This window comes from Hemitrygon akajei, chromosome 29, assembly GCF_048418815.1.
Source record: "Hemitrygon akajei chromosome 29, sHemAka1.3, whole genome shotgun sequence".
NCBI classification, from domain to species: domain Eukaryota; kingdom Metazoa; phylum Chordata; class Chondrichthyes; order Myliobatiformes; family Dasyatidae; genus Hemitrygon; species Hemitrygon akajei.
In genome coordinates, this window is record NC_133152.1 from 50,854,801 (window position 1) to 50,881,146 (window position 26,346).

At 40.7% G+C, this 26,346-nt stretch overlaps 1 protein-coding gene across 2 annotated transcripts in view; it reads left to right on the forward strand.

The window, feature by feature from the left end:
* LOC140718521 (uncharacterized) overlaps nucleotides 1–26,346 on the forward strand; it is a 182,864-nt gene that overhangs the window by 41,890 nt on the left and 114,628 nt on the right. The window contains exons 9-12 of one of the 2 annotated variants that reach the window (XM_073032475.1): nucleotides 1,799–1,992; nucleotides 2,880–2,905; nucleotides 4,405–4,495; nucleotides 8,887–10,750. In XM_073032475.1, coding sequence (XP_072888576.1) covers nucleotides 1,799–1,992; nucleotides 2,880–2,905; nucleotides 4,405–4,485 — 301 coding nt within the window. In that variant the 3' untranslated portion in view covers nucleotides 4,486–4,495; nucleotides 8,887–10,750. Of the gene's footprint in view, nucleotides 1–1,798; nucleotides 1,993–2,879; nucleotides 2,906–4,404; nucleotides 4,496–8,886; nucleotides 10,751–26,346 lie in introns of those variants that run through there. The other variant, XM_073032474.1, reaches the window with a different exon arrangement.

The following is a 26,346-nucleotide window of genomic DNA, read 5'->3' on the forward strand; positions in this document are numbered from 1 at the left end:
GAAGAGGCTCTGTTGTGCTTTCTTTGCAGTTGTATTTATATGAAGGTGTACCTAATAAAGTAGCCACTGAGTGTACGTATGTTTCAGTTTAGGTGCTGAATTTCCACTTTAGGTATTTCTAAAAAAAACCTAAAAATGAAAACATACGTATATCATACATTCTCTGCATAACTCAAGTATAATCATAGTTTACACATAACTTTGTAAACTGATTTACAAAAAATCCTTAAATACATTTTTACAAACATTCTACAGCAAGAAAAAATGTTGACTTGTTGAGCAACACACAAAATGTGGGAGGAACTCAGCAGATCGAGCAGCATCTATGAAGGGGAATAAACAGTCGATATTTCGGGAACGAGATCCTTCATCTGGACTAGAAAGGAATGGGGCAGACGTCAGAATACAAAGGTGGGGGGGGAGTATGATGTAAGAAGCTGGGGGATGATAGGTGGAAGAAGTAAAGGGCTGAAGGAGAAGGAATCTAATAGGAGAGGACAGTGGATCATTGAAGAAAGGGGAAGCGTAGGGAACCACCTTCCCCCTCGCCTGATCTCAGCTATCATTTGCTAACATGTACTCCTGCCCTCCCCGACCTTCTTCTTTTGGCTTCTGCCCACTTCATTTGCAGTCTGGATGAAGGGTCTGGGCCCAAAATATCAACTGTTTATTCCCTGCCTGACCCACTGAGTTCCTGCAGCATTTTGCTGAATATTTTCAACATCTGCAGAATCGTGTGTATGTGTGTGATTCTCCATGAGTTGAGTTGTGCACACAGCCTGCTCCAGTTTTAGTCAAGAACATGGAGAGAAGGGAATTAAAACACAGGCAATCTCTCAACATTGAGAATGACGTTATCAAACTCCAGCCACCTCACTCCTCCTGTCTGTTTGCATTCTGACTGGTCGTTTTTAACTGCCAACTCTCTTCCCTTTCCATTTATTTATATATTCGGGTCTTTTGGTCATTTCCCAACAGACCAGACCCTACAACATTACACAGACAAAGGGACTCAACTGCCCCTTAATGTCTACATTACTTTATCAGATCAGGTTTTCTGTTATACCTGGGATTGTTTTATTTAACATTTTTTACAGAAGTCGACATTGGCACAGTGGATGCACCTTCTGTGACTCAGAAGGTTGTGGTTCAAGTCCAATTTTCAAGACCTGTGCCCCTGAATCTAGGCTGTCGTTGCAGTGCAGTGTCTCGGGAGAGATGTTAAACCAAGGCCTTGTCTCCCCACTCAGATGGAAGTGAAAGATCCTGTAGATCAGGGGTGTCAAACTCATTTTAGGTCACAGGCCGGATTGAGCAAAATGCAGCTTCATGCAGGCCGGATCAGTCGGACGCGTGCGAACGCAGCTTTCGTTGCCTCCGTTTTTTCAGCCTGCTCTCATGTGTTTCAGTCTCTGCTATAACTACAAAGTGTTTCACTTTACAAATTCCGTTTCTTATGAAGAAGACTGCCGAATAAACAGTAAAAACCCTGAAAACCTGGTACCTGAATAAACTCAGCATTAGCCATATCATACGCCATAGGCGCTTCGATTACTGGGGCCAGCTTTAATAGTAATTAGATATTATCTCGCGGGCCAAAGATAATTCCACCGTGGGCCGGATTTGGCCCGCGGGCCTTGAGTTTGACATATATGCTGTAGATCATTGGCTGTTGAAATTTTTTCTGATCGACTGGGAGTTCAATAACAGATCAATTGTAACAGATTTATTATAATTAAACTTTGAGCAACTATCGCGGGTACTTATATCGATTTACGTTTTTCTATATCTTCCCCAGATGTGAAACACTGAATCTTAAACAGGTTGAACCAGGGAGTGCTGAAGCTGATGTGAAATGTGAAGCTGATGTGAAATGTGAAGCAGTGTCCAACTTGTCCAAAGTTGCCTTTTATGTTGTGCCCATTATTTTGGTTGTAATTCTTGGTGGTATCGTGGCATATGTTTTGTGGAACAAAAACAGACCTGAAACAGGTATGTGAATGAACTACTGTGTGCATAGAACATAGAATATTACAGCACAGTACAGGCCCTTCGGCCCATGATGTGTCGACCTTTTAACCTACTCTAAGATCAATCTAACTCTTCCCTTCTACATAGCTCTTGTTTTTTTTCAGATTCTGATTCCGATATACTTTATTTATCACATTGTGTAATGACTGTTGCAATGTACAGACATGAATTTATAAGTCTAATGGCTTGTAGAATGAAGCTGTCCCGTAACCCGTTGGCCCTGGCTTTAATGCTGCAGTAGTGTTTGTCAGACGGAAGCAGCTGAAACAGTCTATGGTTGGGGTGACTGGTGTCCCCAATGAGATTCCCAGCCTTCTTTACCTACCTGCTGCTGTAAATGTCCTCAGTGGAGGGAAGTTTGCACCCATAGATGCGCTGGGCTGTCCGTACCACTCTCTGCAGTGCCCAGCGATCGAGGTTGGTGCAGTTCCCGTACCTGGTGGTGATACAGCCAGTCAGGATACTCTCAATGGTGCCCCTGTAGAAGGTCTTGAGGATTTGGTTACCCATGCCGAACGTCTTTGTTCATCTGAGGTGAAAGAGACGCTATTGTGCTTTTTTTTTGCCACACAGCGGTGTGTACAGTCCAGGTGAGATCTTCAGTGATGTGTATCCCGAGGAACTTGAAACTACTCACTCTCTCAACTATAGTCCCATTGATGTTGATCAGGGCGAGCCTGTCTCCGTTCCTCCTGTAATCCACGATCAGCTATTTTGTTCTTTGGACATTGAGGGACAGGTTGTTATCCTGGCACCATTGTGTCAGGGTGTTATCCTCTCCTCTGTTGGCTGTCTCATCACTACTAGAAATAATTTCACAGTACTTCTTGTGTTTTTGTTTTTGATAGGTAACCAGACCATTCAAAGCCCCAGGGTAAGTACATAATATCTCTCAAATATTTAAAAGGCACATGTATTAAATTATAATTGCAGAATTAAAATTGAAATCATAATGTAAACAGACTGCAATTTAATTCAACTAATGTCCTGTTATGTTTTCCATGCACATTATTTTTATCTTGAAACAATGCATAATTTCACCAGTTGCAAAGCATGTTTAACGGTAATATCAGCTGATGGCATCTGAAGCGTTAAGTGTTTAAGTACCGAGGTTACTAATAAGGCCTTGAGACTAAGGGAAGAATTAGGCCATTCAGCCCATTGAGTCTATTTCACTATTCACCATGGTTGACTTCTTTTCCATCTCATTGGAAGATTCTGAGTAGTTTTGGTCCCCAAATCTCAGAAAACATCCAGGAATGTAAGGGTTAAAATGTGAGGCTAATTTGATGACTCTGGTCCTGTGCTTATTGGGGTTTAGAAGAATGAGGGGAGATCTCATTGAAGCCTTCTAAATATTGAAAGGCCCAGGTATAGAGGATGTGGAGAGGATATTTCCTATACTGTAATTGGGGAGTCTAAGACCAGAGGGCATAGCCTCAGAACAGTGGGACATCCCTTTAACAGAGATGAGGAGAAATTTCTTTAGCCAGACGGTAATCTGTAGAGGGAAGTCATTGGGGATATTTAAAATGAAGGTTGATAGGTTCTTGATTAGTAAGGACGTCAAATGTTATAGAGAGAAGGCAGGAGAATGGGGTTGAGAGGGAAAATAAATAGCCATGATCAAAGGCTTGATGGATATAGGAAATTCTGTTCCTGTGTCTTATGGTGTTATAGAAACTAGTTGAGATGATGTGATGTGTCTGTTGTGGAGGGGAGGAGTAATAACGTGGTGTAATGTTGGGGAGTCAGTGCTGCACAGTGTGGTTGGCAGAACCAGGGCTGATGAGGAAGAGTATGGATGATAAGACAGGATGCTTTCAGGTAAGCTGTCACTGGTGATATTGATTGATAGATATTTCTATTTTGGGCTGGTGAAATCCCAGATAAACATGATGAGAATGTGGAATGTGGGACAACATTGGGAGTCTAATGTGAAGATGGAGAGTGACGTGGAAGGTGATTTGAGAAGATCATGGAAGTTGTTTCGACTGTCAGTTGCTTCAGGAGGGTTTGTCTCTACTAATGGAGCAATAATAAATATCACAGTAATAGAGACTGATTTAACGATTATATCCATGAAGGAACATTTTTCATAATTCAGCTGACGGAGGAAGGCAGAGATGTTACCAGCCGATGAATCTGCAGGTGACCAAAGGTGAAATGATGAGAGTTCTCCCCACTTTGGGAATCACAGAGTCCTTGTGCCATTTATGATAATGATGAGAGTCAGTGTAGGACATCATAAGGGAAATACCATGTGTACATTCATTCTCATAGACAGAGTGACAAAACAGTGACAAATCAAATAACACTTACAAAATGTGATTTTCTAAACTGGTGATTACAATAATTTGTTTACCTCTGCAGAATCACAATGGAGATGGAAAGGTGATGCAGCCTCTCACAGGTGAGGAAAATACTCTCAGAGACGAGGAAAGAGCAGAGTAAAGTGGGGGAAGTAAGTACATTCAAGTGACCTCTCATATTTTTCACACAGCCAATTTGGTATCTTTTGCAGTTTTATATTGTATCTGGCTCACGTCAGCTTGCAGTGGCTGCAGTATGTCTGTGTCTTAACTGAAATGTTCACATACAGGCAGGTAATTTTTGACCAACCGGTCTACTGGAGAAGGAAATGCTAAGAACATTACTCAGCTTAAACCTTTTCTCTATGTCAGGTTCCCTCCTTGTTGAAAGCTGAATAATTCATCCCAATAGCAATGCGGTTTTGAGAGGACTAGAATGCAAGAGCAAGGACGTGATGCTGAGAATTTATAAGGCATTGATCAGACTGCACTTTCTCTCAATCTTAAAAATACCCAAGAAATCTGCCTCCGTAGAGTTCCATAGATCAGTGGTCCCCAACCACTGGGCCGCAAAACGTGTGCTACCGGGCCGTGAGGAAATGATATGATTTGGCAAAATGAAATGATATGAGTCAGCTGCATCTTTCCTCATTCCCTGTCACACCCACTGTTGAACTTGAACGCACACAAGGTCATCAGTTGCCTAAACGCAGTGATACCCTAGCGCCAGGGATCAGTGGTTGGCCTTGGGTAACCGGCCGCCTCGTCGCGCTGGCGAGAAGTGCCGTTGCTACTGGCCTGGAGTGTGGACAGATGGGCGCCGCCTCTAAACCTGTTTAGCACACCGAATGTTCGTGGGAAACCTGGTGCTAAAATATTTGCAGATGACCTAATTCGGGCTCAGAGTTTCGTAAGTAGCAGAAAAGCTACCTCACTGCGATCTACTGAAAGTCATCCCTTGAGCCAAACTTTTGTCGGCCGATAGATGCTACCGACATCTGGGAGGGGGGGTGCACGGGCGCGCGTGCCCTGTCGCACTCTCGCTCGCTCGGTCACTCTCTCCAGACTGCGACCGCTGCGGCCCCGGCACGGGGACCTCCGACCCTTACCTTGTCCTCTCACCCCACCCACGACCAGCCGCACCTGGCCAAGGCGTCTGACGGCAGGCGGGCGGGAAGCTGGAGTTTGGGCCCGGAGGCTGTCTAATGAAGCAATGAAGCCCTCAAAACTGCTTCAATACCTTGAGTCCAAGCACCCTGCACTTAAAGCAAACCCATTGAGTTTTTTGAGCGGAAAAAATGTGAGTAAGTGGGACAGAAGCAATGCTGAGACCCACGAAAACTAAATTGCGGAATAGACTGGACATAAGGAACCCCCCCTTTGAGTATCGCTCTCTCCCATCACCCCTCGATGGGACCGTCTTGTTGCAGGGAAACAAGCCCAGGGCTCCCACTGATTCAGCAATACAGTATTGGTGTGTTGCAATGATTTTATATGTTCAAACGAGGAAAATATGTGCTGTGTGTTTAATATCCAAATGTTACCTAAAATGTTATGAACCCTTTTGCCCTGCAACTTACCTCCCGTATGTTTTTAATTCTTTGCATATTTGGCTACTGTACGTTCACAAATTTTTCTCCAACTCCCTAATATGTATTGTGAGCATTTGTGGTTCCATCTCTAACCCTTTTGGGACTCCTAAGGCCACAGGACTTATGACTAAACCATAACACCTTGTCAAATGCCTCCTGCAAATTCCAACTACAACTCATCTTCTGACTTTGCTCCACTTGTCTCTGGTTGAGAATTTTTTCAAATTCCTAGATGAATTCTTATGTCAGTGGTGGACACTCTTTTGGAGAGGGTTCTTGGGGACAGGATTTAAGAGCATTTGGAAACAAATAGACTTATTAGGGATTGTCAGCGTGGCTTTCTGAGGGCCAGCTCATGCCTCACAAGCCTGACTGAGATTTTGAGGAAGTAACAAAACAAATTGATGAAGGTAGAGCACTGTTGTGGACTTTTAGTAATGCTTTAGACAAGATTCTCCATGTTAGGCTCATCCAGATAGCCATGAGACATGGGATTCATGGAAACTTGGCTGCATGGATTCAGAATTGGCATGTCCACAGAAGGCAGAGAGTTGTAGTAGATGGAATGTATTCTGCCCAGTGGTTGGTGACCAGCATTGTTGTGCAGAGATTCCCTACAATTTGTGTTTTTATAAATGACTTGGGTAAGAAAGAGGAGAAGTGAATTAGTTTGCAGATGACATGAAGGCTGGAGGTGTTCTGGATGGTATCAAAGGTTGATGTAGGTTATAAAGGGATGTGAAGTTCGGTGGAGAAGTGCCGGATGAAGTTCAATCAAGGGAAGTATGAAATGATACATTTTGGAAAATTGAACTTGAAGGCATTCCTTCTTCTTATTGGGCCGTTAGTTCCCAGTAGAGCATAGACCGTGAAAACCCTCCCTTGGAATTCATCAATGTTTCTGTAATCTATTGTATTCACTGTATAGGTAGCTTCACCCTGTTGGCCAGCCTTACCCATTTCCAACTCTCACAATGGGTTGGACTTTCAGAGGCTACTTGAAGACACAGTACAAGGTTATTGACAGGGTTCTTAGCAGTGTGGAGGAACAGAGGGATCTTGGGGTCCAGATCCATAGATCCCTCGAAGTTGTAGCTCAGGTTGATAGGTTGATTAAGAAGTCCTGTGGTATGCTGGCTTTCAGTGGTAGGGAGATTGAGTTCAAGAGCCACAAGATAATGTTGCAGCTCTCTAAAACTGGTTCAAACACACTTGAAGTATTGTGTTCAGTTCTGATTGTCTCATTATAGGGAAGGTGTGGAAGCTTTACAGAGAGTGCCAAGGAGGTTGACACTATTTCCCTTCAAGGAGCCTTGCTGAATTTGCTTGTTTAAATTATGATGTTTCTACTGTGCTGCTATTTCATCCTTAATTAAGTCATTTTGACCATTATTTGCAAAACCAGTTTGTCTCCCTTTCTGTTGACAGTCCTTTGGTTCTTCTTCAGAACTTAAGGATTTGTGGGAGATCTATAAACAGCGCATCCACTATACAATGGCCACAACTTTTCGGACCGAGGATACAGGCCATCAGGGTCTTGTCTGTGTGCTCAATAGTTTCATCATGTAAAATCTGTTTAATTCCTTTGCTGTTTCTTCACTGCCCATCATTGTTTTTTTGGGTCTCATTTTCTAACTACTGTCTGTTCACTTAAACCAGTCTTTCTTTTGTATACCTTTGCGATATACCTTTGAGGAATATGAAATATATTCCTCAATAATTTGCCCTCAGTTTATTTTTTATTGCCAATGTCATCATTCAGATTCAGTTTATTGTCATTTAGAAACCACAAATGCAATGCAGTTAAAAAATGAGACAACGTTCCTCCAGAATGATATCACAAAAGCATATGACAAAACAGACTACACCAGAAAATCCACATAATGATTGACAATCCCCAATCCAGAGTCCGGAGAGGCTGCTGCGTATTAATATTGCGCTACTGTTTTAGCGCGTTCCCCGGAAAGGAGCTCCAAATCCACCAGACAAACAAGACCAAAAACTAAAGCTACAAGACCTGCACAAAACCACATAGTTACAACAGTGCAAACAATAGCATAATTGATTAAAAAAAACAGACCATGGGCACAGTAAAAATAGTCCAAAGATGTTAAGGGACTATAAGTTCAAAAGAAATCACCACACAGTTTCTTTGCTGGATTCTGCGTTTATCCCAATCTTCAGGTCTACCTATAATTTTTGCTTCCTTGTGTGTTTCTTCCTCCAACTTAATATTCTCCTGAACATTGTTGGTCAGTCATATTCCAATTAGCTCTTCCTTAGAATCTGTCCTCCTTATTGGGAACAGCGTAATGTGTATGTTATGCATCAGCTCAATATTATCAAGATGCACAAAATTCATGGGACAACCGGAGAAAGGATTGTCCAAAGCTGTGCAGATTGAAGTCCATCGGAGTCAACATTGGTGAATGTAATTGGCCTTCACTAGACTAATAAAACAGAAAATGTTGGAAAACTCTGCTGGTGAACAATATCTGTGTAAAGAGAGACAGTTAATGTGTTAATGAGAAACTGTGAACACTTCATCAACATGTTAATACGCTCAAAATGCCGGGAACTCAGCAGGTCCGCCACCATATATGGAAATGAATAAACCCAGGATACAATCGCCACTCAAAATGTTGACAGTTTATTCATTTACATAGATGCTCCCTGACCTGGTGAAATCCTCTAGTATTTTGTGTGTGTTTCTCTGGATTTCCAGCATCTGCAGAATCTCGTGTGTTACCAACATGTTAACCCTGTATCCATGGATGCTGCTATCTGCCAAGTGCTTCTCGCAATTTGTGCTTTTGTTTCTAGATATTCAGCATCTGCATTTTGTTTTATTTTGGACATTATGTTTATTTAAAGCTTCAGATATGAATCCACAGTTTGACATTACTTTTTCAGAATATTCGCAGTATCTGACATATGACATTTATTTGCAGATTATCAGAAATAACCTGAAATGGACTATAATTCCGATCCAACCTCCAAGACGGCTCAAATCTTTCATTCTTTGTGAAAAATCCTGAATTCACATAATAGACACAATCCATTGTGCACCAAACTTGGAATTGTAAATAATTAGCTTCACCAGTCACAAATGTCTAAGCATTCATGTGAACCAAGAACATTTATTTTAAGTGAGTGTCGGGAAAAATTTCGATGGACATGTAAAAAGGAAGGAGATGGTTTTGATGTTTCTTGGTACATGTGACAACTAAAGCTAATAACTGTCAGGGTCCTGAAGAAATACCGGTTTAATACCACCCAAAAACCCCCAGGGAAGCTCAAATCACAGTTTATGCACATCAAAGATGATCTGGGACTCAGGACAATTGCCGTTTGCAGGATTCCTTGTGAATGTGGAGCAACGTATATTGGCCAGACGGGACACATGGTGGAAACCCACATCAACGAGCATAGAAGGTGCATCCGTTTGGGTTATCTGGAGAAATTGGCGGTAGCAGATCATTATATTCACTATGGCCATAAGACTGAGTTAGACACAAAATTACTATGCCATGCCAATGGCTTTTGGGATGACCTGGTGAGAGAAGCCATTGAGATAAAGCTAGAGGAAAAGAATTTCAGCAAAGACAAATGTCTCCCTCAAAGTAAGAACTGGAATTTGATTGTAAGCAGGGTGGGACAGCAGAAAACTGATTGGATGAGGACTAACCAATCAGGGACGGAATACAGGTTGTTAGAAGCCTGCGGTCGTACTGTGAGTGTTACTTTAAGAGCAGCTGAGTGAGCTGGGACTATGACGTCAGTCACAGGCTGCTGCGGACGTGGAACCTGTGGAATACTCCGTATTTACCTTTTCTCTACATTACAGCGTGGATTACAAATACAGTCAGCCCTCCTTATCCGTGGGGGATTGGCTCCAGGACCCCCTGCGGATACCAAAATTTGCAGATGCTCAAGTCCTTTATTTAACATGGATTAGTGTGGTGGTCTTTAGGACCCAGCAGAACCCCGGACTTTATTTCACATTTCTCCGTGCGGTGGACATTAGGACCTGGCGGTGAAGCTCTGAATCCGCAGTGTTTCTGTTCACGAAAATAATCATTATCGCGATTGAAAATAAGATGAAAGTAATAAAGCGATCGGGAAGAGGTGATACGCCATCAGTCATTGGAAAAGCGTTAGGCTACAGTTGGTCAACAATCGGAGTAATTTTAATGGAGAATGTGAAAGGCCCTGCCCTGATGAAAGCTACAATTATTACTAAGCAACACAGTGGTTAAATTATTGAAATACGTATGTTTCTTAAGTGTTTTATATGCACAGAAAGGTAAAATATGTACTATATACTAAGAAAAAATGTTTGACTAACTGATGCTAAATAATACCAGATGTACCTGTTTTGATTTCAAATCCGACTTAAAGACTGACTCAGTAATGGAACTCATTCATAGCCCGGGGACTGCCTGTACCTTTAAGTCATTTCTAGATTATAATACCTAATACTATGTAAATAGTTGCTATACTGTATTTTTTTGGGAATAATGACAAGAAAAAAATAATCTGTATATGCTCAAGCAATGAGTGCTGGAGAGAGAACTTCAGGGTTTTCCCGATCCACGGTTGGTTGAATCCGCGCATACGGAATCTGTGGATAAGGAGGGCCGACTGTATCTCTCTCCCATCGTTTATTACGTGGATCACTGAACTTTTCTACTTTACCATTTTAAGACTTCCTGAGCTTGATGGTTATACATACGCTATTAAATTTTGTTTATCTTGTTTAAGTTTCTATATACTGTGTATATACTACTAAAGGTAGTGGTTTTAACATTAAAACCTGACTCAGTGTATAATCTATTGCTGCTGGTCTAGACGTACACAGGCATCATTCCTGATGAAGATCGCAGAGTTTATCATCAAAACATCAGTTATAATTGAACCCCGTACCTGGCTAGAAGCCCGAGAAGAGTTTATTCGTGACATTGTAGTTATTGAAAGTGTATTGATTCACCAGCTGTCTATATTTGTATGTATGATTACAAAAACTCAATATGCTTTGAGTTCACCACAGAATGTCTCTCTGGTGTTTCCCGCTCCATGTCCCTTCCCTTCCCCTTTTCCCAACCGTAACTCCCCTCTCCCCGCTCCCTTCCCACTCAGTCCACAGCAGAGACCCACATCAGAATCAGGTTTATCATATGTCAAGAATTTTTTTTTGCAGCAGTACAGTGCAATACATGAAATTATTACAGTGCCATGCAAAAGTCTTAGGCACTCTATATACATGTGCTTAAGAATTTTTTTATAGTACTGTACATTCACATTGCTTCTTTGAAGGGAGTCCTCCCCTCCTGAATCTGAGATTAGCACTTGGAAAGAAAAAAGTTAAATTTGATTCCTCCTTGGTCAATTCTCAAATGTGCAATACAAAATGGGTGTTTGTAAGACAAAATGGTGTTAGTTTAGAATGTGGGAATGTTTTGAGAAAGTACAAGGAACCAGCCCACAGCAGTGTTTGGAGAGTTTAGTGTGAGCACTAGTCTGTAACACATTATCCCAGTAGATAATGGTGGAAAATATGTTTGTCTGGGAAGGGGGAGAAGATTCTGCAGGTGTAAATATGATCTGGCACTTCCCCATGCATTAGAGTAAGGGATCTTGAAGGATATAAAAAGGGGCAATTTTGTTGTGCTAGTGGGAATCTTAAGGTGGGTTGTGACTTATTCGAAGAGCTGGGTATAGAGACAAGGACAACAAGAGGGAGACAAAAGTCATTGGACACTTGTAGTGCTTTCTATCACTACGTTGTGTGGTTTGGATCAGTGATTGATTTTGTCGTTTTTACTACTTTATTAATCATTAATAATTGCCAATAGGTAAACTTTTTAATACATTGTTCATGACATGACATAGAAGCTCTATTTTTACAAAATAACAAAGGCTGAAAATGTAGCACAAATTTATTTTATGATATAAACATAGATAATATGTAACATTGAGCATTGAACCATTGTGTAGAATAGATGCTATGAAATGGAAGATTAATGTAGGATGCCATCAACAGGAAGGAAAATTAAATTCAAATTACACTGGACAACGTAGATATTGCTTCCTCAGTACTTTATCATGTTTCTTTTGGATTTTGGGCTGCTGATAATGAAAATCACAAAGTTTCCCTATCATGCACCATTTTCTTAAAAATCGACTATATTTATCATTTCAATTCATAATTCATCAGAATAACTGATGCCAATAGTAAGGAAGGCATTATTTCTTGGTCCACAAATTAAACAGGTCACCAATGACAGGCAATTTGAAGAACGTCTAGTGGGACTGGATAAAATCGCCAGGAATGCATTCAAGCATGTTGAAAATTTCCGTGGCCACTACAGAGCACCAGACTGTGCAACTGGCTGACAACATGCTTCAAGCACACAAAACCATGAGTGTAACATGTCACTCAATTCATTTTTGCATTTGCATTTAGACTTCTTCCTTGCAAATCTTGTTCCGTCAGTAATGAGCATGGGGGAAGGGTTTCACCGGGACATTGCAGTCATGGGGGATAAACAGTATCAGGGCAACTGGAATCCATCAATGTTGGCTGATTATTGTTGGACACTTCAGCAAGAAACTTCAGACACTGAGTACCAATGCAAATAGTCAATAAAATGTTTTTAGCTGAGTCGAACTATTGCAAAATGTCAACACCGCTGCGATAAAACACATTATATTCAATAAATGCTTGTTTCTTGTTTAGCCAAATTCCTACATGATACAAGTAATCTGAAATTATATTTGTTTTCAGCTTCAAGCGGTCAATCATAAACAAAATAACAATTCTGAAGAAGTAACACTTCCAAAAAGATTTGTTGTCCAAGTATAAACGGAGAGGGCCTCCAAGAAAACAATGTGCTTCAAGCATACAAAGAGTGCTTGGGGTTACACGAAGCAAATGCTTTGATAGCATCAGTTAACACTTAACGCCACATTTCACTTTCTGTTTTGATGTGAATTGCTCTGCAACTTTCTGCAGTTTTATTCCATTTAGATAATGCTCTTTTATTTTGTTCCACCTTCCAAAATGAACAAGTTCACTTTTCCTAATTATACTGCCTTTCACAATTTCTCTATAAACTCTTACTATCCTTATTACATGTGATTCCTTAATTAATCCAATCTAATGAATAACGACTTTTTAATATCAACCAGGTTCAGTCTCAGAGAGCCTCATTTCAGCTGTCACAGCACGTGATCGCAGGGGAAAGAACCAGGAGAAGAGGCACATTTGGTGGAGATTGAAGAGTGAATCAGGGAGTCAGAGAGTAAACAGCCCCTTTGGAATTCTGAAAGAGGAGATGAAGATGTATCTGATGGTTACAACATGTGGAAAGTGGTGGGATTACAGACCATTATCCATTGAATGTAAAGGGTAGGGATTTATCGGCAGTACTTCTGATGGGCCGGCCTTAAGCAGAAGTCACCCACAGACTGATCAGTGGACCTGAAACCCGGACTGAATGTTTTAATCTCTGGAAATAGGGTTAGTTGTGTTATTTCATTGTATGTTGACTGTACTTCTTCCTATTGACTGCTGGATATTGTTTCTACATTCACTCAGCTTAGTCTCTTCAAAACTTCAGTGACTGGATTCTAGTTCATTTGTTTTCATTTTTAAAATCTTTTTATTGATACATAATCTACAGCTATAAAATGATACAAAACCTCAACAGATTAATATATATACAATTAATAAAGCTGATTGTAATTAATAAAAATGGGGAAAAAATTTATATGTAGAAAAAAGAAGGAAAAAAAGAACCCCATCTAAATAGGAATAAAAAACCCACTGACTACAAAAAAAAGGGGGAAAACCCATTAGGAATCAACTCCCCAGAGCAATACGTTTGACCATCATCTAAATATATAAAGAAAAAGAGTCATCAACCGCCAATTCATATCTATAAAAAAAATTGGAAGGAAAACATATAGCGTCATTCAAATTAAATGATAATATTTGGCAAAAAAGCCCCATCTTCTCTCAAAATTTAATCGGGGATCAAAAGTTCTACTTCTAATTTTTTCCAAACTGAGACATAACATTACTTGAGAAAACCTTTCAATTAATGTAGGGGAAGAGATATCTTTCCATTTTAATAAAATAGCCCTTCTTGCCAATAGTGTAACAAATGCAATTACATGTTGATCTGAAGATGAAATACCCTGAATATGATGCGGAACTATTCCAAATAGAACAGTCAGTCTATTAGGTTGTAAATTAATTTTCATAGCTTTAGAAATTGTAGAAGATAAAGATTTCCAAAACGATTTTAATGAAGAACATGACCAGAACATATGTGACAAAGTAGCTACTTCAGTTTTACATCTATCGCAGTAGTTGTCTATACTAGGAAACATTTTAGATCTCTCCTTTGTTAAATAATAACGGTGAACAATTTTAAATTGAATTAAACAGTGGTGGGCACATATAACTTAGATCAAAATTTTTCCCCATTCTGATGTTTGGTCTGAAGAACAATTAACTTCATGACTACGGCTGTATGCTTTAACGCACTGAGCACCCAGAGAACCTAAACATTTAACGCTCTGGAGCACCCAGAGGAAACTCACACGGTCATGAGGAGAACGTAGAAACTCCTTACAGACGGCAGTGGGAATTGAACCTGTGAAGCATGTACTGTGAAGTCTTGTGCTAACCACTACACTACCGTGCCATCCAAAGCACTGGAGGGACTCAGCAGGTTGGTCAGCATCTATGGAGGGAAGTGAACAGGTGATGTTTTGGATCATGACCCTTCACTGAGACTAGTTAACTACTTTCAGCCTCATTCATCCTTGTTAAGGTCATAATTAGATTACTGGATTGACAGATTTGTAGAGCCCTGTAATCAAATCCTACCATGGTAGCTGACGTCTGGGATATGTGAGATCAATGCAACAGTTCAGAAGTCGGTATTAGGAGCTTTTAACACGGATGGCATCGGCATGACCGGCTGATTAGTTGGCTCTGCGATGGTTAAAAATAAGCGTGACCTTGTCAAAGAAGACATACCAAGTTGTTGAAATACATCATATTGATGCAACATATTGCAGGAGTAATGTGTCAGAAATAGGGTGAATAAACTTATAATTTGGTGGTGAGATGCCAATGAAACAGAGGCGATTTCCCCGACTGGTGTTGAGTGTTGAGTGTTGTTGGAACAGCACTCGACTAGGCAGGTGGATTGTATTCCATCACACTCTTGGACTGTGTCCTGGAGATGGTGTCATGGAATACCCAGCCTCTGTGATGCCCTGAAAGCCACAATATTTACAGAGCCAGTCAGTGAATTTTCTTTCATTGAATTATAACACACTGTAAGGTTTCACTGCTTAAGGCTAATGTAATGGCTTCTATGTAATGTTTCACTGCTAATGTGATGGTTTCTCTGTAGCAGCAATGTTTGGGTAATGACTAAAGATAACGGGGCTATGGAATGTATGTTATCCAATGGGAGAAATGTTGTTCTTTCTTGTGAGTCTGGAAGAGAGATTTCCACTGTCTTTCGTCAGGGAGTGATGGAGAGAGAGGACGCGAACGGAGAGAGTCGGAAGACCACCGGACGCAGTGGACTGAGGAGCGAGGGTCCGAGTGCCGGCTATGCTTGGAGGTCGACGGGAAAAAATGACCGAACAGTGAGCTCCAACGATGCGCAATTGACTTCTTCCTTAAAATGGGCCCTTTTACTTTTTATTTTCTTTACTAACCCTCAATCCAGATCGAGATTTATAAAGTTAAATCATTTAATTGCATATGGTGCACTGTCTGATATTTTGCAGTGCAGATTTGTAACTGGGCAACACATCACGCAGCATCCATCATCTGTGACAGATTAAAAATGAACAACACCAAAACTTCATTAAATGCAGAAAACACAGACTGGGTTTAGCATTGTAATGAAAGTTCAAGTTCAAATGTGAATCTTTCCCATGGACACCGGCGCCCCCTCCTGGATGGCGGTGGTATTGCTTCACAAATAATCTGAAAGGGAAATCAATAAACAGTTGACTTTTTTGGACCAAGACCCTTCAGCAGGACTTGAAAGGAAGGGGGAAGATGCTGGAATAAAATGGTGGGAAAGGGGGATGGAGGACTAGCTAGAAAGTGATGAGTGAAGCCAGGTAGATGGGAAAGGCAAATGACTGAGAAAGAGAGAATCTGAAAGGAGAAAGTGGACCATGTGAGAAAGGGGCACCATGGAGAAGTGATGGGCAGCTGATAAGAGGCCAGAGTGGGGAATAGAAGAAGGGGGGGGGAGAAAATCATTTTACCAGAGAAAGAAATCGATGTTCATTCCATCAGGTTGGAGGCAAGAAAGAATATGAGGTGTTGCTCCCCTATCATCACAGTGGCCTCACTGTAGTAAATGAGGAGTCAGTGAACAGGAATGGGAATAGGAACTGAACTGGTTGGCCACCGGGAAATTCTGCTTATGGTGGATGGAGCAGAGGTGTTCAACAAAACGGGCCCCCAATCGGGTCTCACCAATGTAGAGGAGGCCGCATTGGGAACACTAGACGCAATAGATGACCCCAGCAGTTTCATCGGTGAAGTGTTGCTTCACCTGGAATGACTGTTTGGTGCTCGAATGGAGGTGAGGGAGAAGGCGAATGAGCAGGAGGAACACTTTGGCCGCTTTCTGGGGTAAGTGGCAGGAGGAAGAATAGTGGGATGGGACACATGGACAAGGGAACGATGGAGGGACCAGACTTCCGATTCGGAATCAGACTCATTACCACCAATATCTGTTGTGAAATTTGTTGTTTTGTGGCAAAAGTAGAAGACATGAAATATTAGTGTAAGTAACTATAAAAATAGCTACACAGACAGCTAGCTGGATGGAAAGCAACAGACTCTCAGTGGTCATTTTATTAGATACCTCCTGTATCTGGCAATAAAGGGGGCACTGAATGTATGTCTGTGATCTTCTGCTGCTGTCGCCCAACTACTTTGACGTGGTATGTTTTCAGAGATGCCCTTTTGCAATTCACTGTTATAACAGGCGGTTGTTTGAGTTACTCCCACCTTCCCGTCAGCTTGGACCAGTCTGATGTTTCTCCTCTCATTTCTCTCATTAACAAGGTGTTTTCACTCACCGAAATGCCATTCACTGGGTGATTTTTGCTTCTGCACCAGTCTCTGTAAACTCATAAAGACTGTTGTGTGTGAAACCCTAGGAGATCAGTTTCTGAGATATTCAGATCACATCTGGTACTAACATTCATTCCATCGTCAAAGTCACTCAGATCAAAATTTTTCCCCATTCTGATGTTTGGTCTGAAGAACAATTAACTTCATGACTACGTCTGCATGCTTTAACGCACTGAATTTACGTTTTTCAAAACTCGAAGCCAATCTTCATTAACTAAGGTCATATTTTTTGTCCAACATTGTGGACAGTATTGACTGCTGGGTATCGTTTCCACATTCACTAAGCTTAGTCTCATCAAAACTTCAGTGACTGGACCTTGTTCACACCATCTCATTCACCGTCTATCAGTAGCTATCCATCTAGTATCTACAGTACTCTGCAATTGTTTTAGGCATGCATACTATATAGCTCGGGTGCCTGAGACTTTTGCACAGCACTGTATTTGTCAACCTGGAGCAGCAAATGAGTTTCCACCAAACATAACAGTGTGCATTTCTGCCAAAGAGAATTGTTTAGGTTCAATGATGGATGGGCTAATAGGTGATTGTCTGGTTAAACCCTTACTTTATTTTCTGTGGTTTTATTTTCTCTGAAGTATTTGTTTCTTCCCCAAGAACCTTTGTCTTTTCCCACCTGTGTTCAAAGCACAGTTCACTTAATTTTGATGTATTGGACCACACCTTAACATCAATCACTTTCATCCATCCACCTGTATTTAATACGCTCTTTTCAGGGTCACTGCCTGACCCTGGGACGGTGTGTGTAGAATTTGTATGTCATTCCTACGATCAAGTGAGTTTCTCCAGTTTCTACACACATCTCAAAGATATGCAGGTTGGTTGGTTAATTGGCTACTGTGTAGTGTTGGTGAGTAGTAAAACTGATGGGGACAATAAGCTACAGGATAAAATTTGTGTGTGTGTGGGGGGGTGGAATTAGTATTGCTTTGTGAGCTGGCAGAGACTGATGGGCTGAATATCATTAACTGAGGGGTCCTCAGTAAACCCCTACCATAGATTAATTCAGCATCTGCAGAATCTTGTGTGTTTTTAATTTTACAGAACTTTGTTTAGGGTTTGAAGCCCACTTGATCAGTCTGTGGGTGTCTTCTGCTCAATGACAGCCCATCAGAAGCATGGCCAGCAAAATCCTTCAAATCTGTAAAAGACCCATTTATTCTGACTCTTTTCTATCTGATAAGATATGTCTAAATCAATGCTCACATTGTTTTTTCAAGATATTAAGTGGGACCTTATGAAGTGTTTTTCAAAAATCTAGATATACTACATCTGCAGATACCCCTCGATCTGCTCTCCATGTGACATCCTCAAAGAACTTCAGCAAGATGTCAGATGTGGTTTCTGGGAGTACAGTTAGACGAGAAGCTAGACTGGACTGCCAACACAGATGCCTTGTGCAGGAAGGCACAGAGTCGACTGTACTTCCTTAGAAGGTTGGCGTCATTCAATGTCTGTAGTGAGATGCTGAAGATGTTCTATAGGTCAGTTGTGGAGAGCGCCCTCTTCTTTGTGGTGGCGTGTTGGGGAGGCAGCATTAAGAAGAGGGACGCCTCACATCTTAATAAGCTGGTAAGGAAGGCGGGCTCTGTCGTGGGCAAAGTACTGGAGAGTATAACATCGGTAGCAGAGCGAAGGGCGCTGAGTAGGCTACGGTCAATTATGGAAAACCCTGAACATCCTCTACATAGCACCATCCAGAGACAGAGAAGCAGTTTCAGCGACAGGTTGCTATCGATACAATGCTCCTCAGACAGGATGAAGAGATCAATACTCCCCAATGCCATTCGGCTTTACAATTCAACTGCCAGGAGTAAGATGTGTTAAAGTGCCGGGGTTAGGACTCAATGTACTTAAGTAAACTACTTAAGAACTTTTAAAAAGCTATTATTAATGCTTTTTGAGAGAGTGATTTAGATGCATATCATATTTTTATTGAGTTAAGTATTGTATGTAATTAGTTTTGCTACAACAAGTGTATGGGACATTGGAAAAAAATGTTGAATTTCCCCATGGGGATGAATAAAGTATCTATCTATCTATCTATCTTTCATAAAGCCACATCCTTCCCTTTCACGGTTTAGTCATAATAAGCTTTACAAAATGATTAACTTGTCTCCTCTGGCATATTGCCTGCAATAGATGTGAAACTCATTGGTCTAGAGTTCCCTGTCTTTTGACTTAAATTAAACACTTCAGCTAGCAGGGACACCTGATAATAGCAAATATGTTCTCTTCCAGGACCACAAACGTTCCTTAATCATAGCTTGAAGAAGATGTCAACTCAATGGAAAATCTTTTACACACATGATTTAAAATGATAGAAATAATTTCCTGTAACATAGCACTAAAGTAATTAGCTCTAACCAAGTGGTTTGCCCCATTTATAACACATTGTCCATTGTCACTCCAGGACGATACTAGGTGAACATGGCACGAGCAGCATGCGCAGCAGTATTGTAAATTGCTAGGAAGTCCTTGCTGTCTTCAACATCATTCAAAAGGGTCATGTTTGGTGTTTTCAATTCCTCTGGTACCCTCCTGAAACTGAATAGGTTTAAAAAAAATAAATCAGCCAATGGGTCCATTAACTCTGCAGCGACTTCCTTTTGAGCTCTTGAATGGAGGCCACTGGGTGCTGCCAACCCGTCTTCCTTTGAGTTTGTCTAACACTTGTTCCACGGGATTGGGATTCTTCCATGTTATTTGAAATTATCTTTAATCTGGGCGGTATATGCAGTTTCATTCATAAGGAATACTGATGCAAAAACTGATCTGACATATCTGTCATTTCTTTGTTTACTGAAATCAATTCAAATTTATGAGGAGTACAGGGTGTTGAACTATCAAAGTTAGACAATTCACGGCACAACTCTTAATTAATCAATGCTTGTACTTTATTGTCTCTGCATAAACATCAATGTATCTATGCTGACCCCAGGCCAATAACTTGAAATATGAATTCTACTGTTCCCCCTGTACCAATACTCACTCAGACCATTTCTCCAATTTAAAACACTTATACAATTTATAACACTGAAATATGGGATCTCATATTTTGCCGAATTATTAATTCTTCTCACAGCCTCTTGCATGGGGGCTTCACTTCATTGTCATACAGTCATAGTCACAGAAAAAGGACAAATGGCCCAACTAGCCGTGCTGAACCTTTAATCTGCCCAGTCCCATCGACCTGCACATGGACCATAGCCCTCCATATCCCTCCTTTCCACTACTCCTCTCTCGGTGTCATCCGCAAATTTGCTGATCCAGTTTACGTCATCCAGATTGTTGATATAGATGACAAACAACATTGGAGTCAGCACCACTCACTGCGGCAAAGGACAAGTCACAGGCCTCCAGTCAAAGACAGACAGACAGACATACTTTATTGATCCCGAGGGAAACTAGGTAGGCAACCATAAAGAGGCAACCATTTGCAACGCCGAGTCAGATTACAGAGAGGAGGTGCAGCGGCTAACGGACTGGTGCAGAGCCAACAACCTGTCTCTTAATGTGAACAAAACAAAAGAGATGGTTGTTGACTTCAGGAGGGCACAGAGCGACCACTCCCCGCTGAACATCGACGGCTCCTCGGTAGAGATCGTTAAGAGCACCAAATTTCTTGGTGTTCACCTGACGGAGAATCTCACCTGGTCCCTCAACACCAGCTCCGTAGCAAAGAAAGCCCAGCAGTGTCTCTACTTTTTGTGAAAGCTGCGGAAAGTCCATCTCCCACACCCCATCCTCATCACATTCTACAGGAGTTGTATTGAGAGCGTCCTGAGCAGCTGCATCACTGCCTGGTTCAGAAATTGCACCATCTTGGATCGCAAGACCCTGCAGGGGATAGTGCGGTCAGCTGAGAAGATCATCGGGGTCTCTCTTCCCCCCCATTACGGACATTTACACTACACGCTGCATCCGCAAAGGAAACATGTTACGTACCCGTGTCACGTGACTGGGGTTGAAGTTATACTGGACTTGAGGTAATGGTCTTGTGATGGTGGTGTTACGTATTCAGGCAACAATAAATATATATGAGTTAGGCAAGGGTTTTTATAACAAATAACACGTTTATTAAACACTGAAAACAAACCCGCTCAAAAGTAAACAAACTCAAACATGACCGGGACTCAGCTGCTGGGCAGCTGCTCAAACAGTTCTTAATAGCTTTGCAGTCCCAAACAGTCTTTAAAGCGGTATTGAAAAAAAAAACAGTTCTTTAAAGCGGTATACCGAAAGAAAACAGTTCTTTAGAGCGATATGCCGAAAGTTCAAAAGCTCACAGTACTTTTAAAAGGAGAGAATTTTTAAAGCGATGTAAATTCTCTTCCACGTCGATGTCCTTCGATTCCCCGGCGTCGAACTTTCCCACGTCGAATTTTATTAAATATAACGGCTTAAAGGTACTGACCTTCCTTCCGCACTATTCTCAATCTCCCGCTATTCCCAGCGGAGACTAACACGAGAATAGTCAATGAAATCCTTCCGAATGAGGATCAAATAAGGTCGAGACCAATCCACCGTCGAAAATCGATTCTCCTCGATTTTTATCTTCCAAACTTTTCTTCACTCTCCACCAGCAAAAAAACCGCTGGCTATGACCTTTTAAACTTTAGGCATTATATAAAACTTCATTTTCCAACTAAACTGCGTCATCACATTAAATCACGCAGTGACATGAAGTCATCTTGGCAAATCTAGCCACGAACTGCCCCACCTGACAGGGTGGGTCTTCCTTTTATACCCTGTAAAAAAAAACCTGTCACATGACCTCTACTGGCGGGAAAATGACATCACTCCATCATCACAAGACCATTACCTCAAGTCCAGTATAACTTCAACCCCAGTCACGTGACAAGGGTACCACTGTCACGTGTCACGGGTACGTAACAGTGGAGTGACGTCATTTTCCTGCCAGTAGAGGTCATGTGACAGGTTTTTTTTACAGGTTGTAAAAGGAAGACCCACCCTGTGGGGAGGGGCAGTTCGTGGCTGGATTTGCCAAGCTGACTTCATTGCCACTGCGTGATTTAATGTGATGACGCAGTTTAGTTGAAAAATGAAGTTTTATATAATGCCTAAAGTTTGAAAGGTCATTGCCAGCAGTTTCTTTGCTGGTGGGGAGTGAAGATAAGAACTTGGAAGATAAAGATCGAGGAGAATCGATTTTCGACGGTGGATTGGTTTCGACCTTATTTGATCCTCATTCGGAAGGATTTCGTTGACTGTTCTCGTGTTAATCTCCGCTGGGATAGCGGGAGATTGAGGACAGAGTGTGGAAGAAGAGGTTAGTGCCATTAAACCATTACGTTTCATAAAAAATTCGACGTGGGAAGAGTTCGACGCCGGGGATCGAAGGACAACGACGTGGAAGAGAATTTAAATCGCCTTAAAAAGTCTCTCCTTTTAAATGGACTGTGAGCTTTTGAACTTTCGGCATACCGCTTTAAAGAACTGTTTTTTTTTCAATACCACTTTAAGAACTGTTTGAACTGCAACGCTATTAAGAACTGTGAATCTGCCGCACAGCAGCTGATTTCCGGTTACGCTAGTGTTTGTTTACTTTTGGGGGGTTTGTTTTTCAGTGTTTAATAAACGTGTTATTTGTTTATAAAAACCCTTGCCTAACTCATATATATTTATTGTTGCCTGAATACGTAACATAAATATGGGAGCTCGTCCGGGATTGGATCGTTTGAGTTTAAATGCTTGTTAACTTTTAAGTCGGTGTTTTGGTAACGGGGAATACTCGATTCTTTTGTTTGATTGGCTTGTGAGTGGTATTCGGCAACGATGAATATTGATGAGTTTCTGGATTCGCCAGACGCGGACTTGTTAGCAAAGGCGAAAAAAACTGAGGTATCTGAGATAGCTCGTAGGGTGCAACTTAAAGGTATTTTGAAGACTACATCAAAAGCTGTAATACAGAGAAAAATCGCATCACATTTTGTGGATTCGGGTGATTTTGATGAATCGATTTTAGAATCGTTTCCAATATGTAATTTGGAGATGCAGTTGCAAATCGAACAAATGATGTTAGAGAGGTGTAAATTAGAAGCTGAACAGAAGCAGAGAGATTTTGAATATGCAATGGCAAAAATTGAGGTCTGGGAATCAGTCTTCTGATTCTAAAAAACCATTTATTGCTAGCCAAGAAATTAAATTGGTCCCTCCATTTAGTGAAACAGAAGTGGAAAGATATTTTCAACATTTTGAAACTATTGCTGGGATGTCAGAGTGGCCGAAAGATAAATGGTCAGTGTTGTTACAGAGTGTAATTAAAGGCAAAGCACAGCAAATTTACACAGCTTTAACTGCTGCGCAAGCATTAGATTATGATATTGTGAAAATGCATATTCTCAAAGCATATGGATTAGTCCCAGAAGCATATAGAGAAAGATTCAGGAGTTTGAAAAAGTCTGTGGAAAAGACTTATGTGGAATTTGCCTATGATAAAGCTATGTGTTTTGAGAGATGGGTTTCTTCTAAAAATGTAAATGAGGACTATGATACATTGAAAGAGCTGATTTTGATGGAGGAATTTAAAAGAAGCATTCCTGTTGAAGTAAGGACCTACTTAAATGTGAGGGATACTGATAAATTGCAGGACTGTGCTAGATTAGCTGATGAGTTTGTTTTAATCCATAAGAATAAATTTCCTCAGGGTAGAATTTTTAAGAGGAAAAATAACATGGAGACTCAAGGTAAATCAGAAATTAAATCAGAGGTTAATGAGAAAGGTAAGGAGGAAGGAAAACCTGTGAAGGAAAGACAGTTTGGTCTTATTTGTAACTATTGTAAGAAGCCTGGCCATGTAATAGCTAACTGTTTCAAACTGAAAAAGAAAGAGAAGGAAGCAGTTCCAGATGCTTGTGTGCAACATACTGAAGCACCTGTAAAGTTACAGGGTTTGGTAAACACAAAGCCTCATTTGTTAGAGTCTGACCAAGTTAGAAAGGGATATGATCATTTTATAACTGAAGGGTTTGTATCCTTGAAAGAAGGATCTACTCTAGTGCCAATAAAAATCCTTAGGGATACTGGAGCTTCTCAATCACTGATGTTGGACAGCGTGTTGAAGTTTAATGAAGAGAGTGATACTGGTGAGGTAAATTACATAAGAGGTGTTGGAAGTGATTTTATGCCTGTACATTTACATAAAGTAAATTTAAAATCAGGGTTAGTTACAGGATTTGTTAAAGTAGGATTACAGCATAGCTTACCTGTGAAGGGTATTTCTTTATTGTTAGGTAATGACTTGGCAGGTGGACAAGTTTTTCCTGAAGTGCATTTGACAATGGAGTCAGAGGAACCAGAGATGAATTCTAACACAGATTCTTCCTGTGTTGTGACTAGAGCTATGGCTAAAAAGATTGTTGTGCAGAATGAGGTTGTTACTCATGACTGTTCAACTCAGGATTCGAGTTTTGAGGATGTGTCAGAGACTTTCTTACCTTTGTTGTTTGAACAAGATTCTGGGAGTATGTCTGACTATGAAGATTTATCTCTGTCTCGGAAGGAGATGATAGCAGAGCAGAATAGAGATCCTGAGATTATAAAGTTGAGAGAGCAAGCTTTACTAGGTAGTGAAATTGAGAAGGTGTCAGTAGGATATTACTTGGGAAAAGGAGTGTTGATGAGGAAGTGGAGGTCGCCTACAATTCCTGCAAGTGAGGAATGGAATGTTGTTTATCAGGTAGTTGTTCCTAAAGTTTATCGAAATGAGATTTTGACTTTAGCTCATAGTGTGCCTTTAGGTGGACATCAAGGGGTAAGGAAAACTGTGGACAAAATTTTAAAACATTTTTACTGGCCTGGTCTAAGAAAAGATGTGGCGATGTTTTGTAAAATGTGCCATACTTGTCAAATTGTGGGTAAACCAAATCAGGTTACACCAGTAGCTCCATTACAACCTATTCCAGCATTTGGTGAACCGTTTTCTAAAGTTATTGTAGATTGTGTTGGTCCATTACCAAAGACAAAAACTGGTTATCAGTATTTGTTGACTATCATGTGTACTTCGTCTAGGTTTCCAGAGGCAGTACCACTTAGGAATATAAAAGCTAAAACTGTGACAAAGGCTCTTATAAAATTCTTTACTTATTTCGGATTACCTAAGGAAATACAAACTGATCAAGGCAGTAATTTTATGTCTGGATTGTTTCAACAGATAGTTTATAAATTGGGAGCTAAGCAAATCACTTCGTCTGCATACCATCCAGAATCGCAAGGTGCCTTGGAGAGGTTTCATTCTACCCTCAAGAATATGATTAGGACATATTGTGTGGAAAATGAAAGTGACTGGTATGAGAGTATAAACTTACTTTTATTTGCAGTAAGGGAATCGGTACAGGAATCTTTAGGTTTTAGTCCATTTGAACTTGTGTTTGGGCATAGAGTTAGAGGACCTTTAGCTTTATTGAAAGAACAGTGGATTAGTAAGGAAGTACACACTAATTTGTTGGACTATGTTTTGAAATTTAAGGATAGGTTACATAAAGCTTGTAGCTTAGCCAAGGAAAATTTAAAGTTGGCTCAGGAGAAAATGAAAACTTGGTATGATAAGGAAGCTAGGTTGAGGATGTTTAAGCCTGGAGATAAGGTGTTGGTTCTTTTCCCAGTGCAGACAAATCCTTTACAAGCTAGATTTCATGGTCCTTATGAAATTGTGTCTAGAATCAATGATGTGGATTACGTAATAAAAACTCCAGATCGTAGAAGGTCAACACAACTTTGCCATATATGATTAAACCATATTTTGGGAAACAATCTGATACTGTGACTGTTGTGGTTAGTGAGAATGAGTTTGATTTAACTAGGAACATGATAGATGATTCATCTGACTTTCATTCTAAATCCAACATTGTTTCTGTTAGGTTACCTAATTCAACCATTCTGGAAAATATGGATGAGAAATTAGCACATTTACAGCTAGAGCAGAAACAACAGATGAAGGAATTAATTTTTAAATATAAGGATTTGTTTCCAGATGTTCCGAGAAGGACTACTATAGCTTCACATGATGTAGATGTTGGAGATGCCAAACCTATTAAACAACATCCATATAGGATGAACATGGAAAAATGTGAACTTGCTGAGAAAGAAATTGAATACATGTTAGAGAATGATATTATTAGGCATTCTAACTCGAATTGGAGTTCACCATGTGTTATGGTGCCAAAACCTGATGGTAGTA